Source organism: Pleurodeles waltl, chromosome 6 (assembly GCF_031143425.1).
Source record: "Pleurodeles waltl isolate 20211129_DDA chromosome 6, aPleWal1.hap1.20221129, whole genome shotgun sequence".
Lineage (NCBI taxonomy): Eukaryota > Metazoa > Chordata > Amphibia > Caudata > Salamandridae > Pleurodeles > Pleurodeles waltl.
In genome coordinates, this window is record NC_090445.1 from 134,288,993 (window position 1) to 134,310,212 (window position 21,220).

At 43.7% G+C, this 21,220-nt stretch overlaps 1 protein-coding gene across 2 annotated transcripts in view; it reads left to right on the forward strand.

The window, feature by feature from the left end:
- Positions 1-21,220, forward strand: part of WIPF2 (WAS/WASL interacting protein family member 2) — a 198,470-nt gene that overhangs the window by 158,968 nt on the left and 18,282 nt on the right. For both annotated transcript variants that reach the window (XM_069237580.1, XM_069237581.1), the window contains exon 7: positions 13,671-13,772. In XM_069237580.1, the coding sequence (XP_069093681.1) occupies positions 13,671-13,772 (102 nt within the window). The remainder of the gene's footprint in view (positions 1-13,670; positions 13,773-21,220) is intronic.

Genomic DNA, 21,220 nt, shown 5'->3' on the forward strand with positions numbered 1-21,220 from the left:
ACGAAATATGTAAGGCAGCAACATGGTCTACGCCTCATACATTTACTAAACACTACTGTGTAGATGTGCTATCTGCACAACAAGCCACAGTAGGTCAAGCCGTACTAAGAACTTTATTTCAAACTACTTCCACTCCTACAGGCTGAACCACCGCTTTTGGGGAGATAACTGCTTACTAGTCTATGCACAGCATGTGTATCTGCAGCTACACATGCCACCGAACGGAAAATGTCACTTACCCAGTGTACATCTGTTCGTGGCATTAGTCGCTGCAGATTCACATGCGCCCACCCGCCTCCCCGGGAGCCTGTAGCTGTTTGGAAGTAATCTTCAACATTTGTACATTTCTAAATATATTACTTTAACCTTCATTTTGTACATACTTATTCATTCCATTGCATGGGCACTATTACTGGCATACACAACTCCTACCTCACCCTCTGCGGGGAAAACAATCTAAGATGGAGTCAACGCCCATGCGCAATGGAACCGAAGTGGGAGGAGTCCCTCGGTCTCGTGACTCGAAAAGACTTCTTCGAAGAAAAACAACTTGTAACACTCCGAGCCCAACACCAGACGGCGGACTGTGCACAGCATGTGAATCTGCAGCGACTAATGCCACGAACAGATGTACACTGGGTAAGTGACATTTTCCTTATCCTGTAAGCATGTTTGTTGCATGTAGTGCTGTAGATTCACATGCACCCACCCTCCTCGCCGATGCAGTTGTTTTTCTGTCAGATATATGCTTTCTACTACATAGTCACAATTTTATTTTTTTTGGTTTTCTATACACACTACTTCTTTACATACACTCATTCTTTGGGCAAAAAACAATCTATACTGGAGTTGTGGCAATGCGCATCTACCTCTAGAGGAGGAGTCACTAAGACCTTGTGACTAAAAAGACTCGAAAAAAAACAACTTGTAATATCTGAGCCCAACACTAAGTGGCAGGAGTATGCACAGCATGTGAATCTTCAGCACTACATGCAATGAACAGATGCTCACATGGTAATAACATATTTCTTTTTTCCCTTGTGATAATCTTATTGTGGTAATCCATATAAAGTTAAGATCCCAAGTTTCTATCACAGCTTACTGATGCTAATGAAAGCAGTGTGATTGCATGTGAGAGTAACTGGCAGCCTTATAAGGGTGTGTCAAATGTAAGGTGTGTAAAGCTACAGCCTGTCTGATTGCTCATTAATGAGAATGTTTTTAAAAAAAAAAAAAAAAATTAAGATAACGTATATAACTATAGTTGGGTAGCTGTCGATAATCGGGATGTTTTCCACCAAGGCCTTCCAAGTGACAATACATAGAAAAGTAAAGTTGTCTATATCACTTGGGACCTGGATGTGTTAGAATAAAATCCACGTTATTGAAAACTACAGTTTTGTTGCTTCTCTCCACCCCAACTTTTTGCCCTGCATATCTCTGTCCTAGCTATAAAGCAGCATAGCGCTGTAAAACGACAGAGGCAGAGAGTGAGTGGAGGAGATAACTGTGTTCTGGCTTGAGTGAAAGTGTAACTAAGTTGTGATGTGGTGTTCTTTAGGAGATTTGTCTTCAGCTCTTACGTTGTAGCATGAATGGAGTGGTCCTGATGGGTACTATGATGTCATGCCATTACCTGGGTCAATAAATTGAGATGGCTGTTTTTTTTTTTTGTTTGTTTTTTTTTTACACTTTTTTTTTCTCCAGTCAAAAGGTGTCCTGTCCACATGTGTGGTAATAGTCATTGGAAGTGGTGTCCTTGAGCCAGATAGACTTGGCAGCAGTTGTGATGGCTTTGTAGATGATGCTGCTGATTTTGAAGAATACGCAAGTCATTGACGAGAGTCAGTGAAGTGACAATTGTGGTTTTTTTCTGGGGGGGGGAGGGTGGATTTATTAATACTAATATTTCTTGTAGCCTTTGATGAAACATACTGCAATGAGCAAAATCTGGAGGCTGTGATGCAGGCCATTGCCACCATCAAGATGTGACAATATGAGGGCTTGAGTGGCAGTTCTGAAGTCACCATCAAGAACTGACATGGCAACAGATTTGAGTGTTGGAGTTTCCGCATGAACACTTGTTAGGAGATACATTCCAGCTGGAATGGAACATGGAACTCCTGTGTTCCGTCATACCTCTGCCTCGCCTGCCCAGGTTCTGAAAAAGGTCGGGAGCTACTTGGCCCAAGTCATTTTACAGGGTCTGGGTTGGGCCCGGAGAGTGTGATATATAGACTTCCTGGGCATGAGCAACTGTCCTCCGATCAGGCTTCCACTTCGCGAGGACCTCCTGCCTCAGCAACAGGGCAGGGTCCTCTACCCAAATCTGCACAATCCACACCTACACACTTGGAGTTTGAGCAGATGTAATTGACTGTGTTTGATCTCCTGCCTGATGTTGAGTATATCATCATTGTCACCAGGTGCCCTTCCAAGAAAGTCATTTAGGTACTGGGACAAATTTGTGGTCTTGTATTACATTCACTCAACTGACCACTTGCAGGGACAGGCCCTATAATCACCTTTTTCCAGACAGGTTGGTGCTGAGAATTCTTGCAGATTTTTTTCCAGAAGTCATAACTCACTTTGTAAACAACACAAGGCCAAACCCTATTTGCCCACAAGAACCACGGTAAATGTAATGGAACAAAACAGTTGTCCTGTGGGACTCCTTTATAAACCCCTCCCATCTACTTCCAAGGTGTGTGAACTCTATTTGTTACCTAATTAATAATCAATATTACGAAAAAAGGTACAGGACACACTTTTTGTTAGCACATAAAATTACATTTGTTGTGTAGGAACAAAATTTAGTGCAGATCACCCAGTGATCATCCAGACTGTACACAGAAATATACATAACATAAAGAAAGACACTGAACATATAACTGGGTTTTGTCCATGAATTTTGAAAAGAAACAATATGTAGAGATCCTATCTGTACATTCACAGTGTCTCTTGGCGTATTCCAAAGCGCTTAACCCAACCTAGGGAGGAAATGTCAAAGTTTCGACCTGCGGCTATTTATCGGGTCACATTGTAATTAGTGTCCTCTGGCTAATGTTGCATAAATCATGTGGATCTGGGGACCCTCAACAAGTAATCCATTCAAAGGCATGCATGGAAAATTTCTCAGTATCCAGCTATTGACTTACAGGCCGCTAAATCACTTTTGCGATCCTGTCCATATTTTGAATAAAGTCTGTGTGGAACTGCCCCATCTCTTTCAATGAGCCACCTCCACATCTGCATAAGGCAAATTTATAGCCGGATGTTATGTTCACACAACTGACCCTTTACAAGCAATGGCCCTACATTACCGGTTTCCAGACAACTTGGTGCTGAGAAATCGAGCTGAATTTTTGCCAAAAATCATGACTCACTTCCACATTGGGCAATCCATTGCTACTGTTGTTCTATTCTTCCAGCCATTCCTTGAAAGTGAAGGACAGGGTCCATCGACTAAAGGGCTCTGAGCTTTTACTTTTATCGTACCAAGGCCCATCAAGAGGACAACCAGCTTTTTCGGGAGTTTTCCACAGCAGAGAAAGGAACACGCATCGGAAAAGGACTATGTTGAGAGCCAATTCGACCAGGGCTGAAACTGCTTCCACTGTTGACATGCAAAGTGCTTGACCTTGGTATATGCGAGGCTACAGTGTAGAATCAGTGCATACGGTCACAAGTCACTAGCACCTTGGCAGCCAGGTCTGGCGGGATGGACATTTTGCTTGCTCAGTCTTGAAAGATCTTCTGATCGATACTTCTGTCTGCAGATTACTCACCATTTTTTATGCTCTTTCAAGGCAGACATTAAGAGAACATCAGATTTAAAAGATACAGTGCACAATCTAAGGTTTGGGACCTTATTATGATAACTATATTAGCAAACCAACCTTCAGTACAAGGAGCAAGGTGGAGTTGGTAAGGTGGCAACAGTCAAAATGGGGAGCACCCTGTCTTCCATTCCAGCATTTGTGACCCCAAGGCATCATGGTAAATGCAGTCATTAGCACAAATTTGAATTGAGTTTTGAAAGTTTTCACCATAAGTTGGTGCGGCGAGTGCCGTATCTTCGGACACGTGTTTCTGGCTATTTGGCCGTCATCAGCGAAGAGCAACGTGTAGCTGGCGGGGTTGCTTGAAATGCCGCCTTGAAAGTATTCTCAGGTTTAAGTACCACTCAAGAAGGCGCACAGGTGCTTCACCCGAGCTCGTCAGCTCAGAGGCTCACGGGAGCCTTAATTACAACAGTCAAAATGGGGAGCACCCTGTCTTCCATTCCAGCATTTGTGACCCCAAGGCATCATGGTAAGTGCAGTAATTAGCACAAATTTGAATTGAGTTTTGAAAGTTTTCACCATAAGTTGGTGCGGCGAGTGCCGTATCTTCGAACACGTGTTTCTCGCTATTTGGCTGTCATCAGCGAAGAGCAACGTGTAGCTGGCGGGGTTGCTTGAAATGCCGCCTTGAAAGTATTCTCAGGTTTAAGTACCACTCAAGAAGGCGCACAGGTGCTTCACCCGAGCTCGTCAGCTCAGAGGCTCACGGGAGCCTTAATTACAACAGTCAAAATGGGGAGCACCCTGTCTTCCATTCCAGCATTTGTGACCCCAAGGCATCATGGTAAATGCAGTCATTAGCACAAATTTGAATTGAGTTTTGAAAGTTTTCACCATAAGTTGGTGCGGCGAGTGCCGTATAAAAGTTTGAGTTGGTAAGGTATCTGCAGGTAGATGGGGTATCCAACAGAAAGATTGTTACTGAAAGTAAGTACCTTTTTCTGCTAATAGATATTCCAGATTCCTCAACTTTTGAATAGATTCCCCAGGCAGACCCCTACCTTGAGGTGGGTTTAAATGACTGGCTAAACTAAAGTCATGGAGGAGTGAGAGTGCAAAATGTCTTTCCCTCTAATTCAAATGGTAAGGCTTTGCAAATATGTGGATGGGAATGCAGTTCACAGCTTTGCAGATCTCTGCAACGGACACTGCACTTGCCAGAGCTGAAGTAGAAGAGTTCTCTCTGGTGGCATGAGCTCTGATGCCCTCGGTGGCATCCTTGTGAGCCAAGGCTTTACATCTCTCGATGCCCAAGGTGATCTACCTTGACTGCATCCTGTTTTGGATGGTTTTGTCCTACATCTTGTTAGTTCAGCCGAAGAAATTAATGTTAGCAAGTTTGATGTTTTTGATTTATTCAGTATAAAAACTGACAGCTCTCTTTGGATCCAGTGTATGAACCCTCTCCACCTTTTTAGTTGGATGCAGTGGGGGAAAGAAAGCAGCTAGGGTGATAGACTGGTCTATATGAAATGGTATGACCACCTTGGGCCAGAAAGCAACCCTCGTTTTAAGAACCAGTTTGTTGGAGGACACTTAGGTTGACATCTACCACTTTTGAAGGTAGAGAAAAAGCATTCATGTGTCTCCACTCTTTCTCCAGGCATGAAAGTGGAGGCTTTGGAGGTTGTGGTGCAGCACCTGTGATTGTTAGAGCCCTACCCTGTTGCTTGGAGTCGTGACATTGCTTTTTCTTATAATTTCCTGGAGTGGACTTTGATGACTATGGCAACTTTGATCTGGGTGTAGTCTTTCACCTGGCTTGATGATTGTCTTGAGCCTTGCCCTTGAAGAGTTTAGCTTCCCTCTCCTTTATTGCCTTGGGATACCTGCTCCTGCAGGGTTTACAGGGCTTTGCTTTGTTGTGCAACCCAAGGCACCTGAGGCAGATATCATGTAGGCTGTGATAGACTCAATCACTTTTCCTGCATGGTTTAAAACCTGAACGTTTAGTAGATGACAATCCTGTATTGACCCCTAAGAGTGGAGCCCTATTCTCTAAATCAGTAGTTCCCAACCTGTGATCCAGGGACCATTGGGGGAGGTCTGCAAAGCCTCCTCAGGGAGTCCGCGAAGCCTCCTCAGGGGGCCCGAGACTGCTTAGAAAATTAAATAATAATAACAGAATACGTCTCCAACTTTCAGTAATGACTCAGTGGGGGCCCCGGATTCTAATAGTTATTCAGTGGAGGTCCTTGGGTTCCAGTAATGATAAAGTGGGGGTCCACAGAAGTAACAAGATTGGAAATCACTGCTCTAAATGCTTATTAAAAATGGCACCACAGGGTACAACGCAGTTATCCAGAGGGTGGTGCAGCATCATAAGTTTAAGTCCACGTAGTGGAGGAAGAGAGCAACATTTTAGAGAAAGCCCTTTCTTAGAACACAAAGGTGTGTCAGATACTTGCCCATGCTTAAAAGCATGACCAAGTGCACTGCCGACAACTTCAAAGACCTGGTCAAGGTGAAAGTTGTTGCCCAGAGGGTAAAACAAAAACATGTATGGCAACCCAAGACATCCCAATTTGAATCAATGCCCAGGTCTCATCTGATTCTTTAATGTTTCACACCGCATCTAAGAGAGCTTCAGCACAGGCTACTGTAGATGCTTTTCTTTCAGGCAAGGAGAGCAAGAATATTGATGCAGCTGGGAAGCGAGTGGCTGTGGTGCCAGCCACTCAATCAAGAGTTGCTAGTTCAGTTGAACTGCTCACCAGATATGATTGCTGTTACTGGAAGTAGATGGAAGAGTTGGTGAAACAAGATTTGGAAAGGAAGGGAGGTTTCAGTGCACTCTGGTTTTCGGGAATATTAATACAAGCATTCTTCTCAAACTCCATGACTGTCCCAGAGTTTCAGGCTTTAGATCACAGGTCCAACAACTTCTAATTAGCATTCCCTAGGTTGACTATGTTTGGTGAAATCTAGACAGACACAAGCTGCTAAGGCCACAAGTACTCTGTAGACAAACACACACCCATGTTTGACTTCTGCAAATAGCATGAGAGAGATCGCCCCAGGACATCTACTTCTACCCAAAATCAGGAGTATCAACAGCAGAAGTCCATTCAGGGCACTCAGGGACCACATCCTTCAGTAGAAGTGGATAACCAGGCAGTGGCAGAGGTAAGGGTAGAGATGGCTCCAGCAAGGACATCTGTGCTTCAAAGAAGTCACTTGCCCATCAGTACCCCTAATGACACAAAACCAGTCAGTGAAAAATTAAGGTTTTTTCTTCTGCAAAGGGAGGAAATAGCCTCAGCCAAATGGGTACCCTGAGTGGTGAGCTGAGGCCTTTTAAAGCCTGTGTCCTATCGGAGACATACCACATGACCACCCAACACAACATCTTCATGCTGCTTTGCACATCAGATCAAATGGCCACCCTCCGCCTGAAGGATACATATTTTCACATCCCCGTAATCCAGTAAATCACCTCTAACTGCATTTTGTGCACCTGTTGTGTACCAATTCAGAGTTCTCCTTTTTGGATTTACTGCAGCCCCAAGGGTATTTATCAAATATTTAGGGTGATTCCTCGAAGAACTCCTCCAGTGCCAGCCTAGTATTTGAACTTAGCCCTAACAAGACTAGTAGGTCCTCCTTTCGAGCGGCTGTTCTTGTGATGCTCAATTTTTGTCTTGGAAGGGAACCTTGCTGGTTGCTGTCACCTGTTTCAGGAGACTTTGTGAGATGCAAGCTCCAACGGCACAAGAATGGTTTTTAGAACAAAACAAAGCGGACAAACACAAAATATTATCCAAACATTTCTCCTTTTCATGTAAACCAGATATTTGATTTGCCCATTTTCTTCCCTCACACAGAGACTGTGGCAGAAAGGGCTCTACACACACTGATGATCTACATTGACAGAATTAAATCCATCCAAAAGACAAAGCAACTGTGTCACATATGACCTCACACTGGCAACCTTATTTCCAAGGATGGAATTTCTAGACGGATTGTTAAATGAATACAAATGTGCTAGGTTAAGGCTAAGAGTACTTTATATGTGTTGCTAATAGCGCATTTTACCAGAAAGAGGGCAGCTATCATTGCCTTCCTTGAGAACATTTCTCTGGCAAAATATGTAGGGCTGGAACTTGGTTAAACCCACACACGGATACTAAACATTGCGTGGACATCAAAGACAGTCAGGAGGCTTTAGTTGGCTAACCAGTTTTAAGAGCTTTCTTCCAAATATCTGCAGCATCCACTCAGTGGCCACCGCTCAGGGATGATACTGCTTTGTAGCCTATGCAGAGCCTGTGTATCTGCAGCAATACATGCTGTTAATTGAAAATGTTACCCTTTAACCATCTGTTAGTAACTTGTAGTGCTGTAGATTCACATGCATCTCCCCTTTCTTGAAAGTGAGCAATGTCCAAAATGACTTACACTTTCAGTCACTTCACAATGCACAGCAAAATCATACTGTCTTAATTTACTCCTCTTGACTAACTTTACTCACCTGCTAAAGAAAAAACAATCTGAGGTGGAGCATCCGTACCGGTGCATTGTGTGCTAAGGATGGAGTGATGAGGTATCTTGGTATTCAAAACTTCTTCAAAGAAAAACAACTTGCAAACACAACCAACACTAGATGGCAGGAGTATGCACAAAATGTGAATGCAGCACTATAAAGTATGCTAAATGGTTACAGGGTAAGTAACGTTTTCCTTGTTTATAGTCTGGTGGTGATTGTTATGCAACCTAAAAAAATTCTGTTTCTTCTGGGCTTCTGCTGGTCGTTACATAATAGGTCATGCAAATGCCTAGTGCAGGAGTCAGTAGAGAAGGCGGCCTCCAGTGGGTAGCGGAAGGTGGATCCGCTTTCAAGAGCATGAAAAGGGTTTTTACCAATAATGCACAAATACAGCCTTATAACTCAACAGCTCTAGGGTTGCGTAGGAATATAAGCTCATCTTGCCAACCCTTTGCGAATCAATCTGTCCAACATACATGGACTGAGCAGCATGTAACCAATTTTTCTTCGTCTGCTCTCCTTTATTCTTGGCTATCCTCCCCCCCCCCCCCCCCCCCCCCCCCCTTTATTCCCTACAAAGATTAGTTCAGGAGATCTGCATCCCATCATAACTGTGGCTGGCGGGGGGAGGGATGGCTCAAATTGTTTACATGCAGCATTTGGATACAGACCATTCTTTTCACCACTCGGAAGAGAGCAACAGCCCAGACACAGTTGATGCCCCTCCTCCTGATAAGGAGATTAAGCACCTAGATGTGGCTGGCTAGAGGGTAGTGTTCGGTGCCACAACACACAGGTGCATCCCCAATTTGAAGGCCTACTCTCTCACTATGACAGGAACCAATGGGAAGAGATGAAGGCCTTGCTCTAGCATCTCCCTGACCAGTACCAGAAAAGGGGGGAAGAAAATGTTGAGGAGGAGAGAGCCCTATCCAGTGCCTCCTTTTGGTGCGTGTTAAATTTGGCTGTTACAGCTCCCAGAGTGTAAAGAGCTCGGCTTGTGGATCTCTGGATTAAAGCCAGAAGTCCAAAAACATCTCATGAACCTGCCCTTCGACAGAGGGCACCTGTTCAGCCCGCAAGTTGATAAGATGTTATAAACATAAAGGAGACACTGACACTGCTAAGGTTATGGGTGCAGTTCAAGTTCCTTCAGCCGGGGGCTTCTTTCAAAGGCAGCAGACAACGGGTGGGGTCCAAGGCTACTTCTCCTGACCCAACGCCGTCATACCAATACCAGTAGCAGACTAAGCACCAACAGGAAGTTGGAGGTTATACACCGGGCACCTTCAGGGGTAGCCACTCTAGAGTCAAGACAGAAACACTCTACCTCTAAGCATTGAATTGCCCAGCATCCCCCTTTGCCCCGTTTACACTACACCTGTCAGGGGAGGCTTCAGTGATCTCTTCTCCATTGGGATGTGATCACAAAGACCGGTTGGTACTATACATTATCGAGCACAGCTACTGCCTAGAGCAAATCTCACCCCCACCGAACATTACCCCACCCGCCAACACACACACTCTTAGCCAAGAACACCTTGTCCTACTGTAAGAATAGGTCTAGGCGCTGCTTCTCAAATGGGCCATCGAAACAATGTCTTGCAGCACCAGGGCAAGGGTGTTTATACCCCGTACATTAGCGCCAAAATAGGATGTTTCCCTCAGACCAATCCTCAATCTCTGGCCTCTCACCAGATACGTTCTCTCAGAACATTTCTACATGGTCCCCCTACAGTCTGTCATGGCCATGCTGCAGCAAGCCACACTATACCTGAAGGATGCCTACTTTCACATTCTGATCCATCCAGCCTATTGACACTACCTACAGTTAATGGTAAGTGATCCTCACTACCAGTTCAACGTTTTGTCCTTCAGAATCACACCAGCCACAAGGTTTTCACCTAAGGTCTAGTAGTGGTTGTCACCCATCTCTAAAGGCGAGAGGGCTCACGTCTCCTCCTACTTAGACGACTGGCAGAACAGAAGTGCAAGCAGCTAAGACTGCTTAGCCCACACTGAGATTACAATCTCTCCCCAAAATGGGCTTTACAGTCCAATCCTTCCTAGGGTGAGTCCTCAGTGCTGTCTCGGGCGAAGCCTACCCAAGACTACTGCCTCATTTTCTGGTACTCTGTCTTCTCACCATTCGAAAAGTGATGCACCTCCTACATATGATTACCTCATGTATAAACAGAGTTCCTCACGCAAGGGTCCATATGCCTTGGCTCCAAAAGTTCCTCTCGGCACAGTGGTCACAGGCGGAGGGTCACTATGAGGATCCCGAAGGCCTATTACATGCACCTGTTATGCGACTAAGTAGAAGATGGTCCTTCACTACTGTACCGCTACCCAAAATGTTCTTACATCTACACTACAAGGTATCTTATGCTACCACTAACATTTACAAAAATCAGGGATAGCTTACACCTCGATTTAGCGTCACCTGTTGCTGCATACATGCAGAACAGAGAGAACAGTCTTCAAGATACTGGTTATGAAACCCTTCCTGGAGGGCCTTAAACATGTCATCCCACCTACAGTGCCACTAGCAGAAGTCTGAAACGAGACTCAGGGGGACCTCCCTTTGAACCATCGCATTCTTGCTCTTTTCAGTTTTTATTGGTATGTTGCCTTTTTAGTAGCCATAATATAATTTAGAGCTATTAGTGAACAACATGCCCTTATACTGCAAAATACTTTCTTCCAGGCACACAATGACAGGCTTGTCCTTAGAACCAACCCTAAGTTCCTACTTAAGGTGGCCTTCCCCTTCCACCTTAACCAGGCAGTTCAGTTTCTGGTCTTCTTCCCCCAGTCTGACTTGGTAGTAGAGAGAGCAGTTCACACACTTGACGTGAAGCTTGCTGTCTTTTTGCAATATACAACAACTTATTGTTGCTTTTGCACAGCCTTATAAAGGCTGTTCCAGTTCTAAGGGAAGGATAGCCAAGTAAATTGTTAAATGTATCCAGACCTGTTATCTTAAAGCCAAGCGAATGCCACCCCTCCCTACAGGCATCACCCCATCTGTAAATTGGAGAGCCACTGTTGCCATTCTTAGAAACGTGCCCATGGCTGACATCTGTAAGGCTACTCCCTCCCTGGTCTCCTCCACACAGCTTCCCAAAGTATTATTGTGTCAACATTCTGGCTAGGCAACAGGCTAGAGAAGTTCAGACTGCCTTAAGGACTTTGTTTCAGACGTCGACACCATCCAGTGGCTAGCCTTTGCATAGAGCTTTACAGTTGATGCAGAGTATCCCCCCCGCCCCCCCGAAGCCAGCGTTTGCCACAGATATCTTCAACCTACATAATAATTTATACCACATGCCTGGCCACTAACTTATTCTACTCACTGCCCCGTAGCTGTTCTCACCTACTGTGCTGGAAACAATCCAACAGTGGGGTTCATGCCCGTGCTTGTTCAGTACCTGAAGAGGCATCACCAAGTCCTTGTGACTCGAAAGACTTCTTCAAGAAAAACAATTTGCAGTAGTCTGAGCCTAGTACCATATGACAGGAGTTTGCAGAACATGTGAATTTACAACAGTACATGCAACAAACAGATGCTTATAGGGGAAGTAGCATAATTATTTTTAGTCTTTACCTTTATACAACATAGATGCTATGTACGCTCATCCTGGAATTTCTGGTGTCATTGCAGTCACCTCAGTTCATTAAACCTGTCCTTAATAAATTAGCTGTTCATAATATAAGGAGAAATTTAACACCATTTGGGTGTTTTGGTATTTGTTGAAACAAAAAAATAAATCCAAAGAGAGACCCTAATGTAAATGTAGGTATTAAATGTTTGCCTTCGCATGGGACTACATTAATTGCGATGTTTGCCTGTTAAAGACAGATGATAATGAAAGAAATGGGATTATACAATTGTCCTGCACTCATGATAATATACATTTTGTAGTGCATGTATGATAGCTAACTTGATATAATTTCTTATTATTATTTGCATGCTCTAAATGTCAAAATATTTCTGGATATAAAGGTTATAAGTTGGCTGAAAAAAATGTGAGTGGTTGATAATCATGCCCACAGGTGTGCTAGAAAAAGGCACAAATGCTTTTTTCTTTGAGTCAACATGTTGAATGAACTCTGGGTGTTGACTGCTTAACACTTGGGCTACTCAGGGTTGAGCTGAGAGTTTTACAGACAAAACCTACTTGCACAACCCACCATATAATACACCCCATTTCATCACAAAGGTTTGATAGGTAAACCAACCACCGAAGAGCTCTCAAGAACCCCTGGTGGGAGCATAAGGTTAGCCACTGAGGAGGGACTCGTGGAGCTGTTTGTGCAAGAACAGAGAACATGATTCCTAAAAGTAATACATTGCTGAGGTTTCAGGCCATTAATTTCGTTTTGCAATTTGACAGGCCAGTGGTTAGTTGTCTCTTCACAACTTCAGTGTTATCTGCGTCTTTATGTGAGTATTTTGCTACGTTATAGCTGTTTTCATAAAGCACCCTTGATGCCAATGAGGAAGGGCTTTTGCTGTTAAAATTAACACTGACCGGATTCAGGTTTACTATTCCGCTTTGCTGGTGGAGTTTGGTAGATTAATTTGACTTGAGGTTTAATTGTGCCATTTCCCAGGTGTATGGTTGTGCCATGTGACAGACTCAGAATTTGTTGTTGTAGTTATCCTTCTGGAGTAGGTAGATAGGGAGGTTGTGCTACTGAAGGGATGGGTATGCCCCCATAAGGATATAATGTGTTGTATCATGTCGAGTGGTTTATTGGATTGGTGTAATCCCCATTGTGACTCTCTGACAGAACTCTTTATGCTATTTACTGCATTTTGCCTCCCAGCTAAAACAAAATCAAAGAATATAAAGAATACATGCTAACAGTAGTGTTGTTTTAAGCAGCCAATTGAAATTTCGTGCAAAGTTTGAACTATGATTGTACTCAACACTATAGTCACCCTAGGCTAAACTCCTCCACGAAGATTGGCTGCTTTAAAATAGCTCCTGTTCCCCATAGATTTGACTGAAGTTTACCCTCTTTGCATACATTTTTTTGGTATCCCCATGAATGGCATCACTGAAGTGCTTATCCCTTAGCAAGCTTTCGAGAGAGCAGCGGCTGCTCTGGACCCTTTTGCAGGTGAACTCTAGTCACAAGCATATCATTCCTGTTTGGAAACCCTGGCTGAAAAATGAACGATGGATCTACATACATAGGGATTGTAAAATACATTTAAATTATAAGCTGTGCTTGGGATAAAGTTAGTTGGATATGTGTGAGCTGTCTGAATTGCTAACGGTGGTTGTTGCTTCCATTAGATAATAATGTACTTTCTCTCTTCCTAGACGATTTTGAATCAAAGTACACCTTTCATCCCATTGATGATTTTCCAGCTCCTGAAGAATTCAAACCGTTCCAGAAAGTTTACCCAAGCAGAAATAACAGAGGTAAGAACCAGTTTTTGAAACTTATTTCATATGGACCAACCCCAAGAATATGACTCATATTAGTATTTTTTGCTAAACGAATCTAGAAAGGGGCTTGCGGTTTCTGCACCTGCATTGAAGAGGTTACCTGCATACATTTATTTTTATGCCTGAGCTTTTATGCAAATGATTGTATTGTGTGTGCACTACAAGAGAGCTATAGTCGTGGTAATCATTATACATTGGTATAATGTCTACTCCCATTAAACATGCATTCCAGTTGGTAATGGAAAGTGTCTTCCTACTGTTCTTTCTTTACTTTCTTTTATGACCCTTGAATGGAGAGCTTTCTTAACAAGGGACTGTGGTAGTTAAAAAAAAAAAAAAAAAAAACTATTCAGTCTCCAGTATTCTTCAACTTCTTAGATTAGGCAAAAGGAATTACATAGTGGTTGTTTTCTGTATGTGGTCCATAGTATATCCACCAAGAGGCAGACTGAAATGATAGACTCTTTTCACAACAGGTACAGAGTTAGTTGGTGTTTGTGGTAGCATTTCCATTGTTGTAGCTAGAGATAAAAAGCTACTAACAGTCCACTAGTTCATGTTAAACTGCAGTGTTGCCCACTGATGCAAAGCCTTACACAGCCTATTCGTCTGTGTGTGCCTACTATGAAAAAATCAGAATATGGTTTTAATGTGACACACTGACTACATTGAAAACTACAAACGTAAGCTCACTTTGGCTAATAAGCAGTAGTGACAAATGCATACTGCCACCCAAATCCACACTAGGGTCTCTCTTTTGATACTTAGCTGTTACTTATAGTCTGACTCAGAAGCCTACTCACAGTGATGTATTCCAAATCACAAGGTGTACTGGTGCAGTCAGTGTCAGGAGCTAGACATTGGTATAACAGTGCCATTTGTTTCATTTTTGGACAGTGGCACCTTTTTCTTCTTCATTCAGTTTGTGTAGAAAACCATTACCCTTTAAGTTCCCAGTGCAGAATCCTTGCAAGTGTGTGTAAAAGCACTCAAAATAAAGAAAACATACTGAGTGATAATGTAATTGATCTGTCACAGACAGCTGGTTCTCCTTCTGGGAAGCTCCATTGAAATCATAGGTACTGAATAATCCTGCCCAGGTGGAGGTTCCGAGACCCCTATTTCCAAGACTGTGTACCTACATGTTCGGTGGCATGTGTAGCTGCAGATACACATGCTGTGCACAGTCCGCCATCTGGTGTTGGGCTCGGAGTGTTACAAGTTGTTTTTCTTCGAAGAAGTCTTTTCGAGTCACGAGACCGAGGGACTCCTCCCACTTCGGTTCCATTGCGCATGGGCGTCGACTCCATCTTAGATTGTTTTTTTTCCGCCATCGGGTTCGGACGTGTTCCTTTTCGCTCCGTGTTTCGGGTCGAAAAGTTAGTTAGAATCTCAGAAAAAATTGTCGGTATTGTTGCGTTCGGTATCAGGTTAGTTAGAACAAATCGACACCGAATCTTGAAGAGCTCCGGTGGCCCTTCGGGGTAATTTCGATCCCCCGTCGGGGCCTGGTCGGCCCGACCGGGTGCGACTTCGAGACTGATGGAACGGACCCCGTTCCGCTTCTGTCCTAAATGCCATAACAAATATCCGTATACGGATCAGCATCTGGTCTGTAACTTGTGCCTGTCCCCCAAGCACAAGGAGGATACGTGTGAAGCCTGTCGAGCGTTTCGGTCGAGGAAGACGCTCAGAGACCGAAGAGCCAGGAGATTGCAAATGGCGTCCACGCCGACAGGACAACAATGGTTCGAGGACGAAGAGGAAGCGTTCTCCATCCACGAGTCGGATTCGGGGGAATCCGACGCCGAAGACATAACAACCGTGAGTAAGACGTCGAAAATTAGGACTCACGAAAAGTCCACAAAAGCCCAGGAGACGCCACTGCCAACAGGCCATGGCTTAACCCAAAAACTAGGTGACCGAGCCAAGGCACCGAAAAAGGGCATGCTGGTGGCGAAGTCATCCGACTCCGGTCGTGATACCGCCACACAGCAACCTCTGGGCCGAGACACCGGCTCTGAGAAATTTCGGCGCAGAGACAGCGGCACCGAAGATGTTCGGCACCGAGATACCACGCCGAAATCAAAGAAATCATCTTCGGAGCCTTAAAAGGCTACCGAAACGGTTTTGGTACCGAAAAAAGCCTCGGAACCGAAAATTAGTTCCTATACAGAGGAACAAGGACTAAACACCCAATTGCATAGATTTGGTGAAGAGCTTCAATCTGTAGAGACTGACTACACTCAAAGGAGGCTTCACATCCAGGAAGACACAGGGAAGATAGCCACTCTTCCCCCAATCAAGATGAAAAGGAAACTTGCTTTCCAACAAGGGGACAAGCAACCACAAGCAAAGGTGGTAAAGAAAGTAACACCACCACCTTCTCCACCACAATCAACACATGCATCACCGTCGCAAACTCCACCACTAACGCACTCACCAGCTCATCCCACAATGAGCCAGGATGATCCCGATGCATGGGACCTCTACGACGCTTCAGTGTCTGACAATAGTCCAGACTCGTATCCAACTAAACCGTCACCACCTGAGGACAGTACATCATATGCACAGGTGGTCGCAAGGGCAGCCGAATTCCACAATGTCTCACTACATTCGGAACCTATTGAGGATGACTTTCTCTTTAACACCCTGTCCTCCACCCATAGCCAGTATCAAAGCCTTCCCATGCTCCCAGGAATGCTAAGGCACTCAAAACAAATATTTCAGGAGCCAGTTAAAGGCAGAGCCATAACTCCAAGGGTGGAGAAAAAATATAAGGCACCGCCCACAGACCCAATATTTATTACAACACAACTAATACCGGACTCAGTAGTTGTGGGGGCAGCTCGTAAGAGAGCCAACTCTCATACATTAGGCGACGCACCACCTCCAGACAAAGAGAGCCGCAAATTTGATGCAGCAGGAAAAAGAGTTGCAGCACAAGCAGCAAATCAGTGGCGTATCGCCAACTCGCAAGCACTCTTGGCAAGATACGACAGGGCTCATTGGGATGAAATGCAACATTTCATCGAACACCTTCCCAAAGAGTTCCAAAAAAGAGCGCAACAAGTGGTGGAAGAGGGACAAAGTATCTCGAACAATCAGATACGGTCTTCCATGGATGCAGCCGATACAGCTGCAAGAACAATCAACACTGCAGTCACAATACGGAGGCACGCTTGGCTGCGTACTTCTGGGTTCAAACCCGAAATCCAACAGGCTGTGCTCAATATGCCGTTTAATGAACAGCAATTGTTTGGGCCGGAGGTAGACACTGCCATTGAAAAACTAAAAAAGGACACCGATACAGCCAAAGCCATGGGCGCACTCTACTCCCCGCAGAGCAGAGGCACATTTCAGAAGACACCTTTTAGGGGAGGGTTTCGGGGTCAACCCACAGAAACCAACACTTCACAGACAAGACCACCTACCTACCAGGGTCAATATCAAAGGGGAGGTTTTCGGGGACAATATAGAGGAGGCCAATTCCCAAGAAGTCGGGGAAAATGTCAAGGTCCCAAAACCCCTCAAAATAAACAGTGACTCACAAGTCACACAACCCCATCACACAACACCAGTGGGGGGAAGACTAAGCCAATTCTACAAATCTTGGGAAGAAATAACAACAGACACTTGGGTCTTAGCAATTATCCAACATGGCTATTGCATAGAATTTCTCAAATTCCCTCCAAACGTCCCACCGAAAACACACAATATGTCAAAACAGCATATAGATCTTCTAGGACTAGAAGTTCAAGCATTACTACAAAAGGACGCAATAGAATTAGTACCAAGCCTACAGGAAAACACATGAGTTTACTCACTGTACTTTCTAATACCAAAGAAGGACAAAACTCTGAGACCAATACTAGATCTCAGAACACTAAATACCTACATCAAATCAGACCACTTTCACATGGTCACATTACAAGACGTAATCCCACTGCTCAAACAGCAAGACTACATGACAACATTAGATCTAAAGGATGCGTATTTCCACATAACGATACATCCTTCCCACAGGAAATACCTAGGGTTCGTATTCAAAGGAATACATTACCAATTCAAAGTGTTGCCATTCGGAATAACAACTGCGCCAAGAGTCTTTACAAAATGCCTGGCAGTAGTAGCTGCACATATCAGAAGGCAGCAGATACACGTGTTCCCTTACTTAGACGACTGGTTAATCAAGACCAACACGCTAACAAAGGTGTTCACGTCACACAAAGTATGTCATACAGACCCTTCACAAGCTGGGTTTCTCCATCAACTATGCAAAGTCACACCTTTTGCCGTGTCAAACACAGCAATACTTAGGAGCGACAATCAACACAACAGAAGGGATAGCCACTCCAAGTCCACAAAGGGTTCAAACATTTCACAAGGTGATACAGGCCATGTATCCAACACAAAGGATACAAGCAAAAATGGTGTTAAAACTCCTAGGCATGATGTCTTCATGCATAGCCATTGTCCCAAACGCAAGATTGCACATGCGGCCCTTACAACAATGCCTAGCATCACAATGGTCACATGCACAGGGTCAACTTCTAGATCTGGTGTTGATAGACCGCCAAACATACATCTCGCTTCTATGGTGGAACAGTACAAATTTAAACAAAGGGCGGCCTTTCCAAGACCCAGTGCCACAATACGTCATAACAACGGATGCTTCCATGACAGGGTGGGGAGCACACCTCAATCAACACAGCATCCAAGGACAATGGGACATACATCAAAGGAAGTTTCACATAAATCACTTAGAACTGTTAGCAGTATTTCTAGCGTTGAAAGCATTTCAACCCATGATAACCCACAAATACATTCTTGTCAAAACAGACAACATGACAACAATGTATTATTTAAACAAACGGGGGGACACACTCGACACAGTTGTGTCTCCTAACACAAAAAATATGGCATTGGGCAATTCACAACCACATTCGCCTAATAGCACAATTTATTCCAGGGATCCAAAACCAGCTAGCAGACAATCTCTCTCGGGATCACCAACGAATCCACGAATGGGAAATTCACCCCCAAATACTAAACACTTACTTTCAAATTTGGGGAACACCTCAAATAGATCTATTTGCAACAAAAGAAAATGCAAAATGCCAAAACTTCGCATCCAGGTACCCACACCATCAATCCCAAGGCAATGCTCTATGGATGAATTGGTCAGGGATATTTGCGTACGCTTTTCCCCCTCTCCCTCTCCTTCCATATCTAGTAAACAGATTGAGTCAAAACAAACTCAAACTCATACTAATAGCACCAACATGGGCAAGACAACCTTGGTATACAACACTACTAGACCTGTCAGTAGTACCTCATGTCAAGCTACCCAACAGACCAGATCTGTTAACACAACACAAACAACAGATCAGGCATCCAAACCCAGCATCGCTGAATCTAGCAATTTGGCTCCTGAAATCCTAGAATTTGGACACTTAGACCTCACACAAGAATGTATGGAGGTCATAAAACAAGCTAGAAAACCTTCCACTAGACACTGCTATGCAAATAAATGGAAAAGATTTGTTTGTTACTGCCATAATAATCAAATTCAACCATTGCACGCATCTCCAAAAGATGTAGTAGGATATTTACTACATTTGCAAAAATCAAATCTAGCTTTCTCATCCATAAAGGTACATCTCACCGCAATATCTGCTTACCTGCAAATTACTCATTCAACTTCCCTATTTAGAATACCTGTCATTAAAGCGTTTATGGAAGGCCTAAAGAGAATTATACCACCAAGGACACCACCTGTTCCTTCATGGAACCTCAACATTGTCTTAACAAGGCTCATGGGTCCACCTTTCGAGCCCATGCATTCTTGTGAAATGCAATACCTAACGTGGAAAGTTGCATTTCTCATTGCCATCACATCTCTAAGAAGAGTGAGTGAGATTCAGGCATTTACCATACAAGAACCATTTATTCAAATACACAAGAATAAAGTAGTTCTAAGAACAAATCCAAAATTCTTACCAAAGGTTATCTCACCGTTTCACTTAAATCAAACAGTAGAATTACCAGTGTTCTTCCCACAGCCAGATTCGGTAGCTGAAAGAGCACTACATACATTAGACATCAAAAGAGCACTAATGTACTACATTGACAGAACAAAACTAATTAGGAAGACAAAACAACTATTTATTGCCTTTCAAAAACCTCATACAGGAAATCCAATTTCAAAACAAGGCATTGCTAGATGGATAGTTAGGTGCATTCAAACCTGCTATCTTAGAGCAAAGAGAGAGTTGCCTATTACACCAAAGGCACACTCAACCAGAAAGAAAGGTGCTACCATGGCCTTTCTAGGAAATATTCCAATGAACGAAATATGTAAGGCAGCAACATGGTCTACGCCTCATACATTTACTAAGCACTACTGTGTAGATGTGTTATCTGCACAACAAGCCACAGTAGGTCAAGCTGTACTAAGAACTTTATTTCAAACTACTTCAACTCTTACAGGCTGAACCACCGCTTTTGGGGAGATAACTGCTTACTAGTCTATGCACAGCATGTGTATCTGCAGCTACACATGCCACCGAACGGAAAATGTCACTTACCCAGTGTACATCTGTTCGTGGCATTAGTCGCTGCAGATTCACATGCGCCCACCCGCCTCCCCGGGAGCCTGTAGCCGGTTAGAAGTAAATCTTGAACATTTGTACATTTGTAAATATATTACTTTAAACCTTCATTTTGTACATACGTATTCATTCCATTGCATGGGCACTATTACTAGCATACACAACTCCTACCTCACCCTCTGCGGGGAAAACAATCTAAGATGGAGTCGACGCCCATGCGCAATGGAACCGAAGTGGGAGGAGTCCCTCGGTCTCGTGACTCGAAAAGACTTCTTCGAAGAAAAACAAATTGTAACACTCCGAGCCCAACACCAGACGGCGGACTGTGCACAGCATGTGAATCTGCAGCGACTAATGCCATGAACAGATGTACACTGGGTAAGTGACATTTTCCATTACATCATTAGTTTTCTTCAGGAAAGCAGTTTTTTCTTACTTTAAATTCAATAATTTACCAGCAGGTAAACACCAGGCTACATTGATCAATTCTATTTCTTTACTTAAGAAATTAAAATATATTTTAAATGTAAAATTGTCACCAGAAAACTGGATGAGAAGGGAAAAAAACTATTTCACAAGCTTTTTAAAGCAAGTGAAGGGAAAGGAAAAAGGACAAATGTAGCCCTGGGCTGCTGCCACGCTGGGCTGAAAACTGATTCTAATGGTTTAAGGCTCCTAGCCTTCCAGTATTCCATCATCTTCTGTAAGCTGTAGGTACCATAGTTCTCTATTTTTTGCAATGGTGGCAGAGGCTACTAATTAAAGAAGACATTAACTTCACTTATCCTCTCCGCTGGGGAGTAGACT